The sequence below is a fragment of the Scyliorhinus canicula genome, chromosome 15 (genome assembly GCF_902713615.1).
Source record: "Scyliorhinus canicula chromosome 15, sScyCan1.1, whole genome shotgun sequence".
Taxonomy (NCBI): Eukaryota; Metazoa; Chordata; class Chondrichthyes; order Carcharhiniformes; family Scyliorhinidae; genus Scyliorhinus; species Scyliorhinus canicula.
This window is the reverse complement of record NC_052160.1, coordinates 58,682,746-58,706,555: the sequence shown is the minus strand read 5'-3', so window position 1 is coordinate 58,706,555 and position 23,810 is coordinate 58,682,746. Positions and strand designations below refer to the sequence as shown.

The 23,810-nt window shown below is 52.5% G+C and overlaps 1 protein-coding gene across 3 annotated transcripts in view; it reads right to left on the bottom strand.

Moving 5' to 3' along the window:
- LOC119978802 (mesothelin-like protein) overlaps positions 1–23,810 on the bottom strand; it is a 75,638-nt gene that overhangs the window by 47,843 nt on the left and 3,985 nt on the right. The window contains exon 1 of one of the 3 annotated variants that reach the window (XM_038820679.1): positions 5,526–5,580. The exons of 1 other annotated variant lie outside the window; for it this stretch is intronic. Coding sequence is in view for 1 of the 2 variants with exons in the window: in XM_038820676.1 (XP_038676604.1) it covers positions 4,366–4,381 (16 nt within the window). In the remaining variant the exon portion in view is untranslated. Of the gene's footprint in view, positions 1–4,365; positions 4,397–5,525; positions 5,581–23,810 lie in introns of those variants that run through there. One more of the 3 variants, XM_038820676.1, reaches the window with a different exon arrangement.

The window sequence follows — 23,810 nt, the reverse complement described above, 5'->3', positions numbered from 1 at the left end:
GCTCCACCTTCAACAGCATAATCCCAGCCAAACTCATATCAAAGCTCCAAAACCTAGGACTTGGCTCCTCACTCTGCCACTGGATCCTCGACTTTCTAACCCATAGACCACAATCAGTAAGAATAAACAACAACACCTCCTCCACAATAGTCCTCAATACCGGGGCCCCACAAGACTGCATACTTAGCCTCCTACTCTACTCCCTGTACACACATGACTGCTTGGCAAAATTTGGTTCCAACTCCATCTACAAGTTTGCTGACGATACGACCCTAATGGGCCGGATCTCGAATAACTACGAGTCAGAATACAGAGGGTGATAGAGAACCTAGTGGAGTGGTGCAGCGACAACAATCTCTCCCTCAATGCCAGAAAAACTAAAGAGCTGGTCATTGTTTTCAGGAAGCAAAGTACTGTACACACCCCTGTCAGCATCAACGGGGCCCAGGTGGAGATGGTTAGCAGTTTCAAATTCCATGGGGTACACATCACCAAAAATCTGTCCTGGTCCACCCACGTCGACACTACCACCAAAAAAGCACAACAGCGCCTCTACTTCCTCAGGAAACTAAGGAAATTTGCTATGTCCACATTAACCCTTACCAACTTTTACAGATGCACCATAGAAAGCAACCTATCTGGCTGCATCACAGCCTGGTATGGCAACTGCTTGGCCTAGAACCGCAAGAAACTTCAGAGAATCGTGAACATAGCCCAGTCCATCACACAAACCTGCCTCCCATTGACACCGTCTACACCTCCCGGGCATCATAATCAAAGACCCCTCCCACCCGACTTACTCACTCTTCCAACTTCTTCGATCGGGCAGGTGACACAGAAGTCTGAGAACATGCACGAACAGACTCGAAAACAGCTTCTTCCCCACTGTTACCAGACTCCTAAACGACCCTCTTATGGACTGATCTCTGTATGTTTCATCCGATGCCGGTGCTTATGTAGTTACATTGTATACCTTGTGTTGCCCTATTATGTATTTTCTTTTATTTCCTTTGCTTTTCATGTACTTAATGATCTGTTGATCTGCTCGCAGAAAATTACTTTTCACTGTACCTTGGTACACGTGACAATAAACAAATCCAATCCAATCCAACACATAAGAGCACTAGAGAAATTCCAACAACAATACCTTTGCTACATTCTTCGGATTCAATGGGAGGACTGTTAAAGAAACACTCTTGAAGCCAGCTCCACAAACTTTCAAGCTAAACCCCCGCAGAATCAACTTTAATGGACTGTACACTGTGTCCCGATGGCCAGAAATGCATCTCCTCTACCTAGTCCTGTTTTCCCAACGCCCAAATGGACAATATTCCAGGGGAAGGCAAAGAAAATGCTTCTGAAACCCTCCTTCAGACGCAACGGCAGTGACTGGGAGGAGCTTGCTTCGAATCATGGCAACAACTTGTCCATCAAGTTGCATCACATTTTGAGTCCAAAGTCTCTTGACGATGAGGCAAAATGGGGGCAGAGAAGGAAGGAAAAGGAAATAAACCCTGCACTCTAGATCCCAGTGTTTCATAGGATGTCCTGTCCATGCATCCAAAAATATATGGTTCAAAAATCAGCTTGTTCAATCACATGGCAGAAACACATGACCCTGAGTACAGGGCATCCTCAATTTGAGGGACAAAGGGGGGATTATTGAGCACTATGTTTCAGAACATTTATTATGAAAGTTGTGGACCTTTTTAAAAGTATATGTGGTATGAACAGTACATAGTGCCAATATCGGGCCGTGCACTGTACTTTGTTGTTATCGCATCAGTCAGTGCAAATTTGTTTCCCTCACTCGCAAAATCTGCTGTAGAATTGTTCTCTTTTATTACTGTATTTCAAATGATCTCCAAAATCAGTTTTGATTACAATGAGCATTGCACATTAGAGTTAGACATGTTCCCACCCTCAGTGTTCTCGAAGTTCACAAAAACAAGTCTCACCTTTGAACTCTTTTGGGTTCCAACTAATTAAACTAAATCAACAAATGGACGGATAAATTAAAAGGAGCTGCTCCTTAAAGGGGCACTGCCCTAAAGAAAAACAATGAAAAAAGACAACTTAAAAATTTAAACCAAAAGGTGATTAAAAGGGTCAATAAAGCACCCCTGATCCTGTGGTGCCCATTGGGCACTGAAGGCCTCAATGGTGCCTGTGGATACCATATGCTCCCTCTCCAGGGAAACTCGCCCATGAATGTAGCCACGAAAGAGGGGCTGACAGTTGGGCTGGCTGACCCTCTCAATCGCCCGCATCCTGGACCAGTTAATGGCAAGTTTTGCCAGGCCCAGGAGCAGGTTCCTGAGGAGGTCTTCCTCCTTTAGAAATTGAAACTTGAAAATTGAATTGAAAATCGCTTATTGTCACAAGTAGGCTTCAAATGAAGGTACTGTGAAAAGCCCCTAGTCGCCACATTCCGGCGCCTGTTCGGGGAGGCTGGTGCGGGAATTGAACCGTGCTGCTGGCCTGCCTTGGTCTGCTTTAAAAGCCAGCGATTTAGCCCAGTGTAAACCGGCCCCTTTCCCACCCCTCTCTGCACTGGGTCCCCGTAGATCAGGGACATGGGTCTGAAATGCAAACAAAACTGTAATAAAAGGTTTGTTAAGAAATTAAGAAGGGAGTCCAGCTAAAATCATTTAATGTATGCATGGTCCATGGACTCCACACAGCTACATCTTGGGAGTCCATGAACCGGTGCTTTCGACAGTTGCATGGCACTGCTGCATGCAACACCCTCCATCCCGGATCCCCAAGATTGAGGAGGAGGACTTCTCCGCAGAGGGACCTCCGGTGGAGACCTCCGCTGCCGGACAGCAACAAGATGTGCCAAGGCATGTCTGGGCGGTGGGCGAGGAGGTGAAAGGTGTGCAGCCTGTTGTGTTATGATTCTTCATGTAGCATAAGCTGCTTCCTTAATGTATACTCTGACAAAGGAAGGTTTAGACTTGGAGATAGATTTAATACATTTATTGAACAGTTAACAATTCTCCTACTTGAGATTGACTCTCCTGCTAATCTTACTATAGTAACTCAATCTAACTAACCAGTCTGCTCTAATCCATGCGGTGGGTGTGATGCTTCCTGATCTGACCCTGTGCCTCTCTGAGTATCGCCTGTGGAAAAGAGGAAGAGCATGTGTGCCCTGATCTTTTATATGGGTCACCCCCTTGTGGTAGTGTCACCTCTGGGTGTGTCTTGACTGCCCATTGGTCGTGTCCTATCTTACTGACCTATTGGTTGAATGTCTGTTTGTCATGATGTCTCTGGTGCTCCCTCTAGTGTTCACTTAGTCCTAGTGTATCTACATTAACCCCTTGTGTATTTACAGTGATGCACATCACCACACAGCCCATACGGGAAACCCCTTTGTGCATTGCAAAAGGCACAGAGGGCATTTCCATGAGGCAGCTAAGGTTGTGGGTCTCTGGCTCCCGAGCGAGGGTTCGGGGTTTGGGGACAATGTGAAATTCTGTCCGAGCAGGTATATGCTCAGACGGAAGTGCACCGCACACCTTTGAATCCTCGAGGCCATGAGTGCCATCTGGTCCGAGCATGACCGTTTTGAGGCCATGGAAGGCATCGGCTGCGAGCAAAGGCAACCCACTGCCACACGACGTTCTAATTCATGGCGTGTCATCCAGCCCACTCCTCCGCCACCCAGCACATATCCGACCATGGTCACCCCAGCAGCCATAGTCCTTCACTCCACCAACCACTCAAAATGGTACTGGTGGGGGTGCGCATTCCTGAGTAACGGCTCCCTGGTGACAGCCATTACCCCTGACGGGAGAGATCTGCGGCGCAAGGTGGCCATGTTCCAGACTTTAAGCAGGACCTGGTAAAAGATGAACAGCACCTGCAAGGAGTGATGAAGACTCCTCAGGCCTATAAACAGGAGCTGCACGTCGTAGTTCAGGTCATGCGTCTGGCGGAAGAAATACGTCACCAGGGTACACCATCGTGGAGGTGGATCAATGAGGAGGTATCGCTACAGGGCCCAAATGTGGATGGTCACCACCTGGCTGGGTGCAAAGGCACACCAGCACCTGACCGCCCTCCCCAAGTGGGAGTCTCAGAACCGCAGCAGCGACCCAGAGCAGACTTTTGTCCCAGAGGAAGCGTATGAGCGTTCCCTGCAATTTTGCGACAACATCAGGGGGAGGGGTCAGAATGACCAGCCGGGACCAGAACATGGAGACAATCATTTGCTTTATGAAGAGAAAGTCACATCTTTACATTTGAGCACACCTTAATTCCTGAGGCTCTGGCACTCCTTAATTAAGGCTGTAATGGGCAAGTCTGAGCAAGTATCACACAATGTTATAAAGAAACAAGTGCATTCCACCTTACCATTAGAAAGAAGCATTTCACGAGCTTTAATGAAAGTCCTCTTCAATTACATACTGATAAACCAGAAGACAAGATTGAATACACTCAGGACAGAAACTATTAATCTTTAATCTCCTAATTTCTTTCAGACTTAGCTGACAATATCAGCACAAATCTACAAATTATCTTAACAGAATCTCATGGTGGCTCGGTGGGTAACTGGACCACCCAATTTAAAACTGAACCTCATAGAAGAGGAAGATGAAGGGCAGCACGGTGGCGCAGTGGGTTAGCCCTGCTGCCTTATGGCACCAAGGTGCCAGGTTCGATCCCGGCTCAAGGTCACTGTCTGTGTGGAGTTTGCACATTCTCCCTGTGTTTGCACGGGTTTCACCCCCACAACCCAAAGATGTGCAGGGTAGGTGGATTGGCCACGCTAAATTGCCCCTTAATTGGAAAAGAAAACTGGGTAAAAAATGTTTGTTTATTCATTCATGGGATGTGGGTGTCACTGGCTAGGCCAGTATTTATTGCCCATCTCTAATTGCCTTTGCGAAGGTGGTGACAAATTGTCTTCTGAATCGTTGAGGTCCATGTGGTGTGGGTACGCCCGCAACATTGTTAGGGGTACACACCCACAATGCTATTGCTGCATTTATAAAGCACGGTTTAGGATCCGAGGACATTCTACATTTTTCACATCCAGTTCAACACATTTGAGGTGTAGCCACTGTTATAATGTATATCCCTCCCCGCCCCAACCCCACCCCTGGGGGTTCTAGATTCCGGGGATGACCCAACACTAGCCAATTCATTCCAGTGGCCTTCCCCAATGGAGGCTCCCACCAGTTGCCCAGCGGGCAGGTGAGACCCTGTCGTCAACATTAAATTCCATCTTGAGAGAAATAAACAGAGAAAGGATTTGTTTCCATAAGGTATTTTAACTTCTACCTGCTATTTGGCCAAGAGCAGGGAAATATTTGGAGCAACTCGACTACATCACCCTACGAGTTTCTTTCTTTAATTCAACCTCACATTTTTTTTTTTTGCAACACCGTAAAAGCTTTATTATGAATACTTAATTAAAACCTGCAATACTTTCTACTCACATTTTCACTGCACAAAACTAGAATAAAAACACTTTAATGCTGGTAATAAAATGCATGTTTCCTGGGGCTTACCTTTGAATTCTGTGTCCTCTAGTGTCTGTGGAACAAAGGGATAATGGGACTATAGCTACGAGGCTGTTTCATAAGAAAATCAAGGTGTGGATATTCATAGTTACGCAATGGCTTTACTGAATTAACGTGGGAAATTTTGGAAGAAGTTGGATTTGTTTTTTTTCTATGTTTTGATGCCTCAATAAGAATTTCACTTCATGCCAAACCATTTTGAATGGGTGCAGCAGGGTGTGCCTGAATGGAGGGCAAGACCAAAACAGGGTCTGGACAGGCAGAATCATTTATCTGTGGATCAATTAGCTAATCTCGTCTCAACATCCATGTTGACTCACCAATGCTGTACCGAGGGAGCGCGGCACTGTTGCTGGTGTCTGTTTTTGGATGAGATCGATTTCCCCATTGTCCTGGTCAACATTTAACCCGCAACCAATCACTTGCTTAACAAATGATAATTGCCACACCCCCAGGGGCACTGTCCATGGGCCCCGCCCATGGTCACAAACTCTGGCAGCAGTTGGCAGGTATGGGGGTTACCAGATGTCTCTTGTCTTGAAAGTAATTTGGGGGATATGCTGATTGCTGCCATTGATCACCATCCCCTAATTGCCCATGAAAAGGTGGAGAGCTCTTGAATATATCTGACTGGCTCATTATCTCATTTCAAAGAGAAGTTACGATCCAATCACATTGCTGTGGGTCTGGAGTCACATGTAGGCCAGACCAGATAAGGATGGCAGATTTCCTTCCCTAAAGGACATTAGTGAACCAGATGGGTTTTTTGTTTTACAACATTCCAATAGTTTCATAGTCACCATTGTTGATACTCAGCTTTAATTCCAGATTTAATTAATTAATTGAATTTAAATTTTCCAACTGCTGCAGTGGAATTTGAACTCTAATCACCAGAAAAAAAAAAGAAAGACTTGCGTTTATAAAGCACCTTTCACAGCCAAACTGCTTCACACGCCAGTGAAGCATTTGTCAAGGGCAATCACTGTTGTGATGTACACAACACGACGGCAGTGTGAAAGGTTTGAGATAATCTATTTTTGTGATGTTGACTGAGGGAAGATTATCAGCCAGAAGGCCACAAAGGGCAATTACTTTGTTCTTCTATGAAATGGTGACATGGAATCTCTTACGACCATCTGAAAGGACAGACAGAGCTTCAATTTTGACATCACATCAAAAGTGAACAAATCTGAGGATGCGGCTTACCCTCGGTGCAGCTTAGTTTTTTCATGCTCATGTCCTGGAGTGAGACTTAAACCAGAACCCTCTGTCTCAGTGGCACAAATGCTATCAACTGTGCCATGGCTGACACTTTAAACTGAGATTTTCTCAACTGTAGAGTTATCCTGCCTCTGAATCCAAAAGCAAGTCTTGAGCCCACTGTTGGAACAAACAATTCTACGGACACGTGCTTGTAGGATTAGAATAGCGGTTTTAATATACTCACAACAGAACCAGCCGGTTAGCCATTGAACTTTCGGTGAACTGGCCGGCTGACCATGTGACACTGAACTTTTATACAGCAGCTTCCGGGGGAGGAGTCCTGGGCAGAGCCAAGGGAGAAGCCCCATACAACTCGAGCATTCCGAGAGCTACTCCCCCTGGAGGACAGGTAGTGCAACTGCACTTACAATACAGACACATGTATATACAGATTATAACCCGGTGTGAATCACATTCACCACATTCACCCTCTGTGAAAAAATCGAGTCCAGCGGGGGTGGTGGCTCACAGATTTAGTCTGTCCGGTGGATGAATTGTTCTTTTCGATCTGCGGAGCACCGGGGTTGCAGCCTCTTGCGGTGGCTGTGTGGGTGTTGAGAGCTGGGGTACGATGGCAGACTCCGGGGAGGGTCCCGTCCGAACTTATACACCTCTGGCTCGACCGGAGAGTGGGGGCGCTGGGGGTGGGCTGGTTCTAGCTCGTGGAACCGGTGGGGTGAGCTTGCGGAATCGGGAGCATGAGGGGGCGGCAGCATAGGGAACGGGGTAAGGGGTTCCTCAGCGGGGGTAGGGGGGCTGGATCCAGCGGGTGCCAGGTCCCGAAGGGATACTGTGTCCTGGCGACCATCCGGGAACTCCACGAATGCGTACTGGGGGTTGGAATGGAGGAGGTGCACCTTTTCAACAAGGGGGTCAGTTTTGTGCCCCCTGACGTGCTTCCTCAGGAGGACCGGGCCTGGTGTCCTCAGCCACGCCGGAAGTGAGACTCCTGTGGTAGTGCCCCTAGAAAAAACGAAAAGTCGCTCGTGAGGGGTTTGATTTGTAGCTGTACAGAGGAGGGATCTGATTGCGTGGAGCGTGTCTGGGAGGACTTCTTGCCATTGGGAGACTTGGAGTTTTCTAGACTGGAGGGTCAGTAGGACGTTCTTCCAGACCGTCGCATTCTCCCTCTCCACCTGCCCGTTCCCCCTGGGGTTGTAGCTGGTAGTCCTGCTCAAGGCGATGCCCTTGCCGAGCAGGTACTGACGCAGCTCGTCGCTCATAAAGGACGAACCCCGGTCGCTGTGCACATAGCTGGGGAAACCGAACAGGGTGAAGACACTATGCAGGGCTCTAATGACTGTGTGGGAGGTCATATCAGGGCATGGAATGGCAAAAGGGAATCGGGAGAACTCGTCGATGATGTTGAGGAAATAAATGTTCTTGTTAGTGGAGGGGAGTGGCCCTTTGAAATCGATCGCAAGGCGTTCAAAGGGCCTAGAAGCCTTGACCAGGTGGGCCCTGTCTGGTCTATAGAAGTGCGGTTTGCACTCTGCACAGATCGGGCAGTCCCTGGTGACCGCTTTTACCTCATCGTTGGAGAAAGGCAGGTTTCGGGCTCTGATGTAGTGGGCGAGCCAGGTGACCCCTGGATGGCAGAGATCAACGTGGATGGCTTTCAGGCGGCTGATCTGCGCGCTGGCGCATGTCCCGCGGGATAGGGCATCCGAGGGCTCGTTGAGCTTCCCCGGTCGATATTTAATATCGTAACTATAGGTGGAGAGTTCGATCCTCCACCGAAGGATTTTATCATTTTTTAGTTTGCCCCTTTGTGAGTTGTCAAACAAAAAGGCAACCGATCGTTGGTCGGTGATGAGGGTGAACCTCCTACCTGCGAGGTAGTGCCTCCAGTGAGGAACAGCCTCCACGATGGCTTGTGCTTCCTTCTCAACTGAGGAGTGTCGGAGTTCTGAAGCGGATAGGGTACGGGAGAAAAATGCAATGGGCCTCCCTGCCTGATTTAAAGAGGCTGCTAGAGCTACCTCTGAGGCGTCGCTCTCAACCTGAAAGGGAGTGGATTCATCCACCGCCTGCATGGCTGCTTTGGCGATGTCCTCCTTGACGCAGCTGAAGGCCTGGCGCGCCTCAGCTGACAGGGGAAATCGTGTGGCCTTAAAGAGTGGGCGGGCTTTGTCCGCATATTGAGGGACCCACTGGGCGTAGTATGAGAAGAACCCCAAGCACCGTTTGAGGGCCGTGGGGCAATGAGGGAGGGGGAGTTCTAAGAGGGGGCGCATGCGGTCCGGGTCTGGGCCCAGGACTCCGTTCTCCACGACGTAGCCGAGGATGGCCAGTCTGTTTGTGCGGAAAACGCATTTCTCCTTGTTATAAGTGAGATTTAATTTCTGTGCCGTTTGGAGAAAACGGTGGAGGTTGGCGTTGTGGTCCTGCTGGTCATAGCCGCAGATGGTAACATTGTCCAGATATGGAAACGTGGCCCGCAGCCCGTACTGGTCTACCATTCAGTCCATTGATCGTTGGAACACCGAAACCCCGTTAGTGACGCCGAAAGGGACCCGGAGGAAATGGAAGAGGCGGCCACCGGCCTCGAATGCCGTGTAGTGGCGGTCCTCCAGGCGGATTGGGAGCTGGTGGTATGCAGACTTCAGATCCACCGTGGAAAATAGCCGATATTGGGCGATCTGATTAACCATGTCTGCAATTCTGGGGAGGGGATACGCGTCTAGGAGCGAAAAGCGATTTATGGTCTGGCTATAGTCGACGACCATGCAAAATTGTTCCCCGGTCTTGACGACCACCACCTGAGCTCTCCAAGGACTATTACTGGCCTCTATGATCCCCTCACTGAGCAGCCGTCGGACCTCCGATCGGATAAAGACCCTATCCTGTAGGCTGTATCGCCTGCTGCGAGTAGCTACTGGCTTGCAATCTGGAGTGAAATTGGCGAAGAGCAGAGGGGGGAGATGCGCAGCGTGGTTAGGCTGGAGATAGTGAGTGGGGGCAGGGGCCCGCCGAAGCTGAGGGTGAGGCTCTTGAGGTTGCACTGGAAATCCAGGCCTAATAAGAGTGGCACGCAGAGGTCGGGCAGGACATAAAGTTTAAATTTAGAATAACTAGTGCCTCGAATTGTGAGCGTAGCGACGGTGCGTCCTTGGATTTGGACTGAGTGGGAGCCTGAAGCGTGGGCAATAGTTTGGCTCACCGGAAAAATAGAAAGCGAACAGCATCTTACCAGCTCTGGATGTATAAAGCTCTCGGTGCTCCCGGAGTCAAAGAGGCATGGCGTGCTGTACCCGTTGATCTGGACCTCCGCCATCAAACTTCGTAGGTGCTTGGGGCGGGATTGATCCAGGGTGACTGCGCTGAGTTGCGGGTAGTTGGCGGCACGATGAGCTGTGCTGGAGTGGCCCCGTGATGACTGCCCTCTGAGTTCGTAGTCGTCGAGGTGAGTTTCAGAGTTTGAAGGGGATGGATCCCAAGATGGCCGCCCCCATGAGTCGCACATAGTCGGCCGCATGGAGGAGGATTGCCAAGATGGCTGCCCCCATGAGTCGCACATGTCGGGTGGGGGCGGAGTCGGCATACAGGCTGCAGCATTTCGGGGCCTGCAGGCCTGTGAATTCAGGGAACGGGTGCTTTGAGCCATGGGAGGGTTAGAGGCTGGGGCTTTCTTCGCCAGACACACTCTGGCATAGTGTCCTTTTCGCCCGCAGCTGCTGCAGGTCGCGTTACGGGCCGGGCAGTGCTACCGTGGGTGCTGGCTTTGGCCACAGAAATGGCAGGCTGAAGCAGCCGAGTAGCTGACTGGGGCAGCAGAGCAACTGGCTTTGGCAGCGCGGTAGCTGGGGGGCCATGCGGCACAGGCTTGGGGGGACTGTTGGTCGGGGGTCCACGATGAGGTCGCGGGGTCCGCGGGAAACGAGGTGAGGCTGCGGAAGGAAACTTCCATAGTGGTAGCAGCCTCCACAGTAGTGTCTAAGTCCTGGGCCTTCTTTTCTAGCAGTCTTTGGCGCACATAGTTAGACCTAAGGCCCGCCACGAAAACGTCCCGCACAAGCAAGCTCCCTATGTTCAGCCGCGGTAACGGCTTGATAATTAAAGTCATTGGAAAGATTGTTCAATTCCCTTACAAACTCGGTTAGCGTTTCTGTAGGCCGCTGACGGCGGGTCGTAAACACGTGGCGTGCATAAACCTTGTTAATGGGCCTAACGTACATTTTGTCCAATATTGCCAGCGCTGCGGTGTAAGAACCGACCGGATTTAGCTGTGTGGATATTCTGTGGCTTACCCTCGCGTGCAGTAGGCTGAGTTTTTGTTCCTCCGTTGTTCCGGCGGTGCTGGCTTCTGCCAGGTAGGCTTTAAAACATCTCAGCCAGTGGCAAAAAATTTCCTTAGCCTCTGCATCCTCTGGGTCGAGTTCTAGGCGTCCGGGCTTGAGGGCTGCTTCCATGATTTCTTCGACTGTTTCCTGAGTATATTAAATTGTTGGAACCAGCAATTCTACGGACACGTGCTTGTAGGATTAGAATAGCGGTTTTAATATACTCACAACAGAGCCAGCCGGTTAGCCATTGAACTTTCGGTGAACTGGCCGGCTGACCATGTGGCACTGAGCTTTTATACAGCAGCTTTCGGGGGAGGAGTCCTGGGCAGAGCCAAGGGAGAAGCCCCATACAACTCGAGCATTCCGAGAGCTACTCCCCCTGGAGGACAGGTAGTGCAACTGCACTTACAATACAGACACATGTATATACAGATTATAATCCGGTGTGAATCACATTCACCACACCCACATGGAGGGGTGGCAGGATGCTGGGCAGCATTTTACTGAGGGCGGCCCAATCAGAGGGTCAGCAGCTCAACAGCGCCACCTATAGGTGTAGCCACTGCTGAGGCTGCAGGAAGAAGAGGATGCCTCAGTGTTCAGCCACTCTCGAAGGCCATACATAGAAACATAGAAAATAGAAGCAGGGGTAGGCAAATCGGCCCTTCGAGCCTTCTCCGCCATTCATTATGATCATGATTGATCAATACCCTGATCCCGCCTTTCCCCCATATCCCTTGATCCCTTTCGCCCCAAGAGTTATTCCTAATTCCCTCTTGAAATTACACAATGCTTTAGCCTCAACTACTTTCTGTAGTAGTGAATTCTCCAGGTTCACCACTCTCTGGGTGAAGACATTCTTCTTCACCTCATTTCTAAAAGGTTTATCCCTCATCTTCAAATTATGGCCCCTAGTTCTGGACTCCTCCACTATCGGGAACATTCTTTCTGAATCTACCCTGTATAGTCCTGATAGAATTTGATACATTTCTATGTGATCCCCCCTCACTCTTCTAAACCCCAAATGAATATAATCCTAAATGACTTTGTTTCTTCTCATATGACAGTCCCACCATCCCAGGAACCAACCTGGTAAACCTTCGCTGCGAGCATTCAACCAGGGAGAGAGCGTGTAAGCTAGGAGTTACACCACCAAAGAGAAATAGGTAGCAGCTATGAGCTTGGCAAAGAAAGATCCAATTTCATACACGGTACAGAGGGATGATGAAAGAATTTGGTGACGTCATGCTGATTGGTTACTTGCTCCACAAAGAAGTTTGCTGAAACTTCTGAAGAGATTCTACCTTTAGAAGATCTAGAGAGTTATACTTTGGAATGGAGACCAGAGACAGTGACAAGTTCAGATTCTGTTTCTGAGGACTTTTAAATGCTTATAATGACAGATACTGAAATAACTAATAAGAGTACATCTATATAAAGGAATGAGCTCACTTCTGTGGTCGCAAGTAACTGAGTTGAAGAACACCAAATTCTGCAAAAAAGGAACTGATTAAACCACAGAGTCTACCTTATTGAACGGTATATATGTGTAGAAATAATACAGAAGGATATCTGCTGTATAAATAAAAGAAACATGTTGCGGATGCTGGAATCTGAAACCTCAAATTGGAAAAAGAGTCCTCCCCCTGTTCCACAGATCCTTTCATGTGCCTCCAACATTCTGCCTCAAATTGAACACCCCTGCCGGGACAATTACCTGCCATCGATCTTTTCATTGAGAACTGTTGATGGGACATTGGCCGTCTTAATTGTTCTACTCCCCTCACCCGTTCCAACCTCTCTCCTTCCGAACTTTCCACTCTTCACTCCGTCAGGTCCAACCCCGACTTTGTCATCAAACCTGCCGTCAATGTGGGTGCTGTTGTCGTCTGACCTACTGGCCTCTACCTCGCGGAGGCTGAACGCCAACTCTCAGATACTTCCTCCTACCTCCCCCTGGTCCATAACCAGACCACTGACTGTCCAGCCATTATCTACAACACCGTCAGCGACCTCATTTCCTCCGAATGCTTTCCCTCGACGGCTTCCAACCTCATAATCTCTCAACCCTGGACAGTTCACTTTTACCTGAGCTTTGACAAAGGGTCATCTGGACTCTAAACGTTAGCTCTTTTCTCTCCCTACAGATGCTGCCAGACCTGCTGAGATTTTCCAGCATTTTCTCTGTTGTATAAATGTTAATTGTTGTTGCATGAATGAAGTAAAGAGGGAGGGTTGTTATGTATCTGTGAATACATTTCTGCTGGTTCTGCGTCACATGAGATGTAGTGACGTCTACAGAGTGCACGAACTTTGAGCAGATTACTATCTTGATTGTATAAGCAACAGCCTTGATAAAACCTCTCACCGTGTTAAACAAGAATCCAGAGTGTGGGCACCTAATTACCTTCACTCTTTGCGGCAACAAAGAAATATAAAAGGGTGTATCCAAAAGGCTTTGGAACACGAAAGGACGTACGGCAATCCCAGTGCGCGATCTACCGGCCGCGTTGCGCCAGGCGCGAAAACAAGCGGGCTGGTTAGATCGTGGGAGAGACTGAGATCGGGAACCACGGCGGACAATCTAACCATTTCTGATCTAACCGGCCCACTCCCATTAGCAAGATCAGGACCCCACTGCGGCGTGGCAAGAAACCAATAATCACCAATTAAGACTAATCTCAGGACGGCACAGCGGTGCCGTGGTTTTTACTGCTGCCTAAGGCACTGAGGACCCGGGTTCGATCCCCACCCTGGGTCACTGACTGTCAGTGTGGAGTTTGCACATTCTCCCTGTGTTCACGTGGGTTTCACCCCCACAACCCAAAGATGTGCAGGTTACGTGGACTGGCCACGCTAAATTGGCCCTTAATTGGAAAGAAATAATTGGGTACTCTAAATTTTTTTTTAAAAGACCGATCTCCATCCCATTAATGGGAAGAACATCCCTTATTGAACAGCATCCTGTGATCTAACTGCCTCCCCAGCGAAGAACATCCCTTATCGAACAGCATCCTCCCCAGCGAGGAGCGCCCCCTATCGAACAGCATCCTCCCCAGCGAGGAACGCCCCCTATCGAACAGCATCCTCCCCAGCGAGGAGCGCCCCCTATCGAACAGCATCCTCCCCAGCGAGGAGCGCCCCCTATCGAACAGCATCCTCCCCAGCGAGGAACGCCCCCTATCGAACAGCATCCTCCCCAGCGAGGAGCGCCCCCTATCGAACAGCATCCTCCCCAGCGAGGAACGCCCCCTATCGAACAGCATCCTCCCCAGCGAGGAACGCCCCCTATCGAACAGCATCCTCCCCAGCGAGGAACGCCCCCTATCGAACAGCATCCTCCCCAGCGAGGAACGCCCCCTATCGAACATCATCCACCCAGCGAGGAGCACCCCCTATTGAACAGCTTCCTGTGATCTAACTGCCTCTCCAGCGAGGAACGTCCCCTATCGAACAGCATCCTCCCCAGCGAGGAACGCCCCCTATCGAACAGCATCCTGTGATCTAACTGCCTCCCCAGCGAGCAGTCACGCGGAGGCCATTTAGTACACCTATTTTAAAATGTGAAGCTAGTACAATTCCTGCTGTGGGGATCCGATGAGGTGATTAGCCAACTTCAGGCAGTCAGCCGGGGGGCACTGGGGCAGCTCGGGGCCGGGGGTGAGGGGAGACCCCCAGATGGGGGGGCGGGCTTGGTCAGGGGTGGGAAGGTGAGCCACCATCGTTCGGGGGTCGCCACTGGACAGTGGGGCGAGGGGGCCCAGCGCCCACCAGTCCACCATGGCCCCCCAGACAGAGGGAGCTCCAACTGCTGCCTGTCTGTCGCATCAAACGCCCCCAGAGCCCTGTGCGTGGTAATATGGTGATCATCACTTTAACCCCCGTTAACTGTGGCGGCTGCTGGCCGCACAGCTGAAGGCTATTGCTAATGGGGAATAGGCAACCCCAGGAATGTGAGCACTTCACAGCTCCCAAGTGAACTCCCGTGGGTAGTTGTGCCATGATGCAGGTGGTTGTTAGTGCCTAACATTTTAATCAGGCTGTGGGGTTGAACATGTCTTGGACTCCAGAGGCATCAACACCACAGAGGCATCAACCAACATTCGAACATCCAAGCGCTGGAAAATCCCCACCACCAGAGGGTGGGTGTTTGGACCAGAGCAGAAACCAGCGCTCAGTCAAGGAAACTTTTCCAGCGAGTGTCTGGGGTACAGGGTCTGCGGTCCAGTGCCTAGGGACCATTGCTGTGACCGGGGGTGCATGTGCAGGGCGTGTTCGACGACACCCTGAGGAATGGCGTTGCCAGTCCAGGCGGCCGGATGCTGGAGAAGGAGGCGGCAGCAACCTCGACAGAGGCTCAAGGTGGTGCCCCATGTTCAGAGCCCCATCCTCCACCCTGAGGACCCGGATGCCCATCGGGCTGGAGAGGGACCCAGAGGGGAAGGCCAGCAGCAGCCTAAGGTGTACAGGCATCGCTGGTCCTTCGAACAGATAACAGTCCGCATGTGCAGCAGGAGGCTCCACCTCAACAAGGAGATGTTGCAGGAACTGTGCCACGTCCTCGTGAGGAGGAAGATACCCACTCCCAGTAGCGTCACGGTCACCGCAGCCCCGAACTTCTAAGCCTCAGGATCATTCCAGGGCTTGAGTGGGGACTTGTGCGACATATCCCAACCAACAGCCCACAAGTAATAATAATAATCATTATTATTGTCACAAGTAGGCTTATATTAACACCGCAAGGAAGTTACTGTGAAAATCCCCTGGTTGCCACATTCTGGCGCCTGTTTGGGTACACTGAGGGAGAATTCAAAGTGTCCAATTCACCTAACACCACGGGCGCGATTCTCCCAAAACGGGAGAAATCGTAAAGCTGGCGTAAAACCCGGGCGGGTTTTACGGCAGCGCGCCCCTTCCCGACCGGGGACCGATTCTGGTCCCCGGTCGGGGCTAGCAGCCCGACGCCGTAGGCTCCGGCATGACGGGCTTAACGAAAATCGTTAAGCCCGCTTGCCGGAGTTAGCGCCGGCTGACGCGTCATATGACGTCAGCCGCGCATGCGCAGTTTGGAAGACTCCAACCCGTGCATGCGTGGGTGACGTCATCGCGTTTTGCGCGAAACCCGCGCATGCGCGGGCCAGGTTGCCCCTCAGCCGCCCCGCGAATGGATACTGCGGGGCGGCGGAAGGACAAGTAGTGCGCAGGCATCGGGCCCGCTGCCCGCGATCGGTGCCCACCGATCGCGGGCCCATGGCACCCTTGGCACGGCCGTGGTACTGCCGTGCCAATCGGTGTCATGGTTATTAATAGCGAGTTAGTCACGCCGTTTTTACGAACGGCAAGACCAGGTGTGTTTGCCGTTCGTAAAAACGGCGTAAAGGGCTGGGACTTCGGCCCATCTAACCGCTGTGAATCGCTGCCGGCCGTAAAAAAACGGCGGCAGCGATTCGGGTCGGGACTTCGGCGGGGTGGGGGGGAGAATAGCGGGAGGGCGGCAAAAATGTCGGGAAGGCCCTCCCGCTATTCTCCCACCCGTCGTGGGGGGCGGAGAATTTCGCCCTAAGTCTTTCTTGACTTGTGGGAGAAAACTGGAGCACCCGGAGGAAACCCACACAGACACTGGGAGAATGTGCAGGCTCCTGCATCCGTGAAGTCAGGGGTGCCCTGTTTGCCCGGGCAGCTGACTACAGATACTTTGACCTGGACCCAGCAAGGTGCCCAAGCAGCAGGATTCTCTGCCATTGCCGGAATGCTTCCGGTCCAGGGAGTAACAGATGGCACACATGTCACCTTGCTCGTACCGGGCGGTCTGGTTGTACCCTTCATCAACAGGAAGGGTTTCCACTCCCTAAACGCCAAACGTATGTGCGACTACTGGGAGATTGCACGACAGCTACATCCTGGGGCAGTCGGAGATCCCCAGAATTTTTGAGGGGCACCCCAAGCTGAAGGTTGGCTTTTGGAGGATAAGATACCCAGTACGGAGGCCGGTGACCGATATAATGGGGCCCATGTGGCCACCTGGTCTGTCATTGAGCGGTGCATCAGACTGCTTAAAATGTGGTTCCGATGCCTCGACCATTCTGGTGGTGCATTGCAGTATACCCCCTGGAGGGTCGCCCATGTGGCAATGGTCTATTGTGCCCTTCACAACCTGGCACAGCAGCGGGGCAATGTGCTGGAGGAGGAGGATCATGCGGCCACCTCCGAGAAGGAACTGTGCCACGAAGGGCTGGAGATCAAGCCTGGGCAGACCTGTGGGAGCAGCAGACGGTGGAGGATGGAGGACAGGCGGCAGTGAGGGTCCAGCAGGCCGGGAAGAGCAGGGAGGCCTCATCCCCAACCATTTCTCATAGGACGTGGCTTTGCCTCCCACCTCGCTCCTTCCCATCATCATCCCACTGTACCTGTGACCCCCCCCCAACCATTCCCCCACCTATTACCTGCCCCCTTACCTCTCTGCCCCCCCCCCCCCCCGGAATTGCTCTGTTCTGCCCTCCCAAGTCTGTTACATAACTCCATGATGATGGGCCTGTGTCAGCGCTGTCAGCGGGTCAATAAAAAAGGCAGGAGGGTGATGATAACCTGCTGTGAGCTGAGCTCTGATGCACCTCAATCTGCGATGTGGAGATGCCGGCGTCGGACTGGGGGTGAGCACAGTAAGAGGTCTGACAACACCAGGTTAAATGTGCAACAGATTAGTTTCAAATCACTAGCTTTCGGAGCACAGCTCCTTCCTCAGGTGAATGAAGAGGTAATTTCCAGAAACATACATAGACAAAGTCAATGATGCAATACGATACTTTGAATGCGAGTCTTTGCAGGTAATTAAGTCGACAGGTCCAGACGGAGCAACTGGAAAGAGGAATAATCACAGGTTAAAGAGGTGTGAATTACCACAAGCCAGGACAGTTGGCAGGATTTTGCAAGCCCAGGCTAGATGGTGGGGGGTGAATGTAATGCGACATGAATCCGAGGTCCCAGTAGAGGCTGCACTCATGTGTGTGGAACTTGCCGATAAGTTTCTGCTCGGTGATTCTGCATTGTCGTCTTGAAGAACGCTTAGGTCCTGAAGGTCGCCTTGGAGAACGCTTACCCGAAGATCAGAGGCTGAATGCCCTTGATTGCTGAAGTGTTCCCCAACTGGAAGGGAACATTCCTGCCTGGCGTTTGTCGCGCGATGTCCTCATGATGGTTGAACTCTGACACCCATCACCTGCACGTGGTACGTCTTTGGGGGGCAGGGGTTAGGTCAGTAGCAGGGCCTAGCTGCTGGGGCTGGGGGGAGGTCTGAGGGCAACTGGGGCAGGGGGGTGCAGGATGGTCACAATGCGGAATAACGTCACTGAGGCTTTGCATGCCTCAGGTGTAACATGGTTTAATGTTGTACAATCGAAAGTCCAATTGCCTCTAGGCCCTGATAATGCTGCCCCCGCCCCCCCCCCCCCCCTCCCCCCCCCCTCCGCATAGTGCCCACTCAGTGATTCTCTGCTTAGCTCTCCTTGCTCTGCCGCTACATCTAAGTGTTTCCCCAGGATGCTCATCAGAGGTGTGGCCTCTGTTTACCGCACTCTGCGGCCTTTGATGCCACTGGAGTTGCCATTGGGCAGCACGGTAGTACAAGTGGATGGCACTGTGGCTTCACAGCGCCAGGGTCCCAGGTTCGATTCCCTGCTGGGTCACTGTCTGTGCGGAGTCTGCACACTCTCCCCGTGTCTGCGTGAGTTTCCTCCGGGTGCTCCGGTTTCCTCCTACAGTCCAAAGACGTGCAGGTCAGGTGGATTGGCCATGCTAAATTGCCCTTAGTGACCAAAAAGGTTAGGCGGGGTTATTGGGTTACGGGGATAGGGTGGAAGCGAGGGCTTAAATGGGTCGGTGCAGACTGAATGGGCTGAATGGTCTCCTTCTGCACCATGTTCCTGGGGCTGGAGGGCTCCATTTGACTTGGCAATGGCATGCTGACCCCAAGATGCGCCGCTGTCAGGGGGTGGTGGTCTCTGGTGAGCTGGTGCCCGCCATTGTCTCCCTGTAGAGCAGTTCCGGGTTGACCTCCAGCGCTCCTTCCTCCCAATCGGTGCCTATAGGGCCCTGGGGGTCACCTCGGGTCAGAGGGGCAGCTGGATTGACCTGCCAGCCTAGCAGCTCCCCAATGTCTGCACCAAGGTGTTGATGCCCTCAGCGATGCCCCTCGGTGAGCAGGCCATTCTTTGCCCTGCCTCGCCAATGTTCCCCTGCATCTGGCACACTGTCCTCAGCAACCGGGCCATGCTCTGGAGCAGTGCAATTGTGTGGTGTTCACCAGATTGTCGCCCTGAAGCCTGTCCACGATGTTTGCCCACTGAGGTCTGTGTCTTTGTGCTGGTCGAGGGTGGCGATGAAAGCATGACGCTTCAATGGTGGCATCCTCGGAGCTTTCCTCCGAGGTGTTCTCATGAGCGGCGGTGGGGGAGGGGGGGGGGGGGGGGGGGATGTGGGGGTGGCAGCGCCATTGAATGGAGATCCTGCGGGAGAATGGACATGTGGTAAGTGAGAGGGAAGGATCATCGTCCTGGCATGACAACTCATGTGTGACAGGTCCCCTGGGTTAGGGCCGGTGGATACACACCTCTGCAGCGGTGACTAATCTCTATATCAGTGGCCGATCTGTCCTCAGTCCACGGTCTCCAGAATTTGTACCTCATAGTGGGGGAGACCCGGAGGTCTGGCACCCCGCCCCGACATCCTCTGGGCCCTATCTCATCTGTTGTGGGCCGTCTCGTGCAGGGACACAGGCGGCAATGTGAGGCCAACGCTTCATGCATCGTTGGGGTGGGGGAACATGGCGGGTGACAGGCGGGTGCACCACTGCTGGGCATGGATAGGGTGTGGTAATGAATGCCAGGGTGTGCTAGACACCATGGTATTGTACAGATGGGAGGGGGGAGCGGTGCGGGGGGAGGTGCCAAGCACTGGGTTGTCAGAGGTGGGGGCCTCCAGTGCGAGAGGGGTAGCAGGCAGGACCGGTGCCAGGGGGCCGATGCCAACTCACCCCTGCGGCCTGATGGAGGTCGTTTAGCTTCTTGTGGAACTGGGTGGCGGTCCTACCTGTCACACTCCCCACGCTGACGGCTGCTGCCACCGCCTCCCCAGGCAGCACTGGTTGCCCTGTGACTGATTCACCGAGTCCCTCGGGGGAACAGGGTGTCCCATCTGGACTCGACTGCGTCTATCAGTCTGGCCAGGTCGGCATCTCTGAATCGTGGGGCTAGTCTGCGCGGTGGCATGACTGCGCGCTGTCTAGGGTTTGCTGTGTGGGGTTAGAACATAGAACATAGAACAGTACAGCACAGCACAGCACAGAACAGGCCCTTCGGCCCTCGATGTTGTGCCGAGCAATGATCACCCCACTTAATCCCACATACCCCTAACCCAACAATCCCCCCATTAACCTTTACACTATGGGCAATTTAGCATGGCCAATCCACCTAACCCGCACATCTTTGGACTGTGGGAGGAAACCGGAGCACCGGAGGAAACCCACGCACACACGGGGAGGACGTGCAGACTCCACACAGACAGTGACCCAGCCGGGAATCGAACCTGGGACCCTGGAGCTGTGAAGCATTGATGCTAACCACCATGCTACCGTGAGGCCCACCGTGAGGGTTGAGTTAAGTAATGCTCCATCCTTTAGCGGGAAGCTGCTGGGCACAATCCCGGGCAATCAGTTGGCGGTACGGTCATTTGAAGCATGAAGCCCGTGGGACATCATAAGGTGCTCTCATTAAATTAGATACCGGTGACGGCCTCACTGTCGGGAAACACCCGGCAATTCTTCCTCATTACCACAGTTAGAATCATTTCTGTTCGATAGCTCCCCGGTCTCCAAAGACCATTGACTTGTCGCCTGATGGGATTCCTTTTTGCAGTTTCTGTTATTCTGCAAAAACAGTTTTTGTCTTGCAAAGTCTCTGTGTCCTTAAAGGCTGTGTTTCTTTATCCCATTGTGTTTGTATTCCTGTTGTGTTAGCTTTCACGGCAAATTAATAAATTGTAACACAATGCGGGGAGCGGTTATAATCTGTGCATTGCACAATCCATGCAATCAAACAGACAGGTGTGGATAGAGGGACATTAAAGTGCACAAAGCTATGTTGTTGGACCAGTCCCACCTCTACTAGATCTTCAGATTCTGACTACCCTAAAATTTATGAACTTTTCTTAATTGGCTAAATGACAAACAACGTGTTTCCATTCTTCTCAATGGGAGGTGGGGGAATGGCTCTTTATTCCCAGCATGGGGAAAAGGTCACATTTTAACAAAACAAAATGAAATTCTTCAACCAGTTTTCCTCAGATTATCATCCACAATCTGAGGATGATTCCGTTTCCATTCATGGGTCAAAACAACAAGGGCCAAATGGCTGATGCCAAAATCGGGAAACGGGATTGGGTGGAGAATCGGTTCCAACGCTGAAATCACGGCGGGCGCCGATTTCAACCAAATCACAATTCTCCGTTGCCTCAACAGCCGCGTCAATGCATTCTGGATAGCACGTACAAGAAACACCGCTTGCATATCGTTAGCAAGCCTGACCTGGTATTCTCCGGGGCCTCCCCGAATCTCCGCCTCCAATAGGCCGAGTTCCCAACGACGAGGTTCATTTATGCTTTTAAAAATCATAAATTCGTAAAAACCATGGGTCAAGGTGGATGGTCAGTGGTGTCTGCAGCAAATAGCTGCCCTGTAGGCCATGGTGACGGCAGTAAGTGGCTGCTGAGGGAGAGAAAGAGGAGGTAGGACCCGGAGAGAAGTGACCATGGGATGCCGGGCCGTACAATGGCCGGGCTGACTGGGGTGGAAGGGGCCCTGCTGGGGCTGGGTGGAAGGGGATGATGGGAAACAGGCCGAGTGGCCGGGGTGACCCACTGCTGAGCTGGGGCTGTGTCCAGGCATTGACCGCCATTACCATGGCCTACAGGACAGCTATTTGCCGAATTCGCCACTGACCATCCACCTTGGCCCATGGTTCTCCAGAGTGACACCGACCATATGGGTGCCCCCACCACACCACCCCAGTCCCACCCTCCACCCAACCACCCCTGCACTCCACCTTCTGCCATAATACCCCCACCACCCAACCAGTCACCATCCGCCGGCGGGGCACCAAAAGCCCACCCAGGGCAACGCCCAATATAGCCCTTATCGGGACACTGGGTCGGGGCCGCAGAGCATACCACTGGCAAGCCGACGGTACCCCTGGCAGCAGGAATGGGCACCAGGTCCAGAGTCCCCATGGCACCGGGTCGATGAGACCAGTGATGCTGGGATCATGGGGGGAGGGAGGTCATGCAGGGCAGAGCCGGCAATGTCAACCGGGGCCACCATGTAGCCCATTGGACCTGGGGACACGAGGTTACGCACTGTGCTAACACGTCGGCCTTTCACCCCCTGCAGACAATGGATATTGGAATTCAACCAGCAATGGTGGCCTTCCTGCTAGTTGCCACAGTCCTGGGGGATGTCCTGCGGCTGTACGAGCTGGCGCGGCTCGAGGAGAGGAAGCTGCAGCAGCGGAGCGTGCCCCAGAGGAATAGGAGGCAGCTGTCCAGGATGGACAACCAACCACCCAACAGGCTGAGTAGGAAGAGGAGGTGCCAAGGAGGCGCCTCATGAGGCCTCCTGAGTACCGGCGGTGCCTGTCATTCAAGGACCTGCCGGTCCGGGCATGTAGGTGGGTCTCCAGCTCAGCAGGGAGGTGGTGCGACATTTCTGCCAGGTGGTGGCACACCTGGCACCGCGTGGTATGGGGGAGGACACGTGCTCCTGGTGACTGTCGAGGTGATGGTTTCCCTGAATATTTATGCCAAGGTGTCCTTCCGGGATCTCACAGACCTCGATGAACAGGTGCATCCATGCTGTCATGGAAGCCCTATACGCCCAGTCGGCACAATACATCCATTTCAATGTGGACCGAGGCCTACCAGGATGCAGCGGGGTTGGCCACCATCGCCAACATGCCGCGGGTCCACGGGCTGTTCAATGGATGCATATCGCCCTACAAACTCTATACAAACTGAAAGGGGTTCCACTCGATAACATGCAGCTGATATGTGACCATCAGATGCGCATCATACACGTGTGTGCCTAGTCCCCGGACAGTGTGGACAATATCTTCATCCTGGCACACTGGATGATTCCTGGCCTCTTCGAGATGCCCCCCCCCCCCCCCCCCCCCCCAAGCTGGGGGTATTGGCTCCTGGGTGGCAGGGTTTATCAGCGCCGGCCCTAGGGTTGCTGGCGCCCCGGACAAGCTGAACTTCGGCGCCCTTGGGGGGGGGGGGGGGGGGGGGGGGGGCGAGGCGGGGCGGAGGCGGGGCGGGGGGGGGCCGAGGCGGGCGGGGGCGGGGCCGAGGCGGGCGGGGGCGGGGCCACGGCGGGGCGGGGGTTAGATAGAGGAAAGGAACTAAATTGCACTTTAACCAGTCCTATCAGCTCCTCATGCACAGTTCATCCCAACTGATCCTAACCCTCCCACAATACAATGACTGGCCCCTCCACCAATTACACTTACTGGTCCTAGACACCAAACACCACCACCTCCTACCCTTACACTGACTCTTACCCCTTTAAGCTGATCCTCTCCACATTACACTGACCCCATCTCATCGTTAATGATCACCTCCTGCCATGTTATTGAGCCCCTTCTTCAACACTCTGACCCAGACACCCTGCCAACCACCC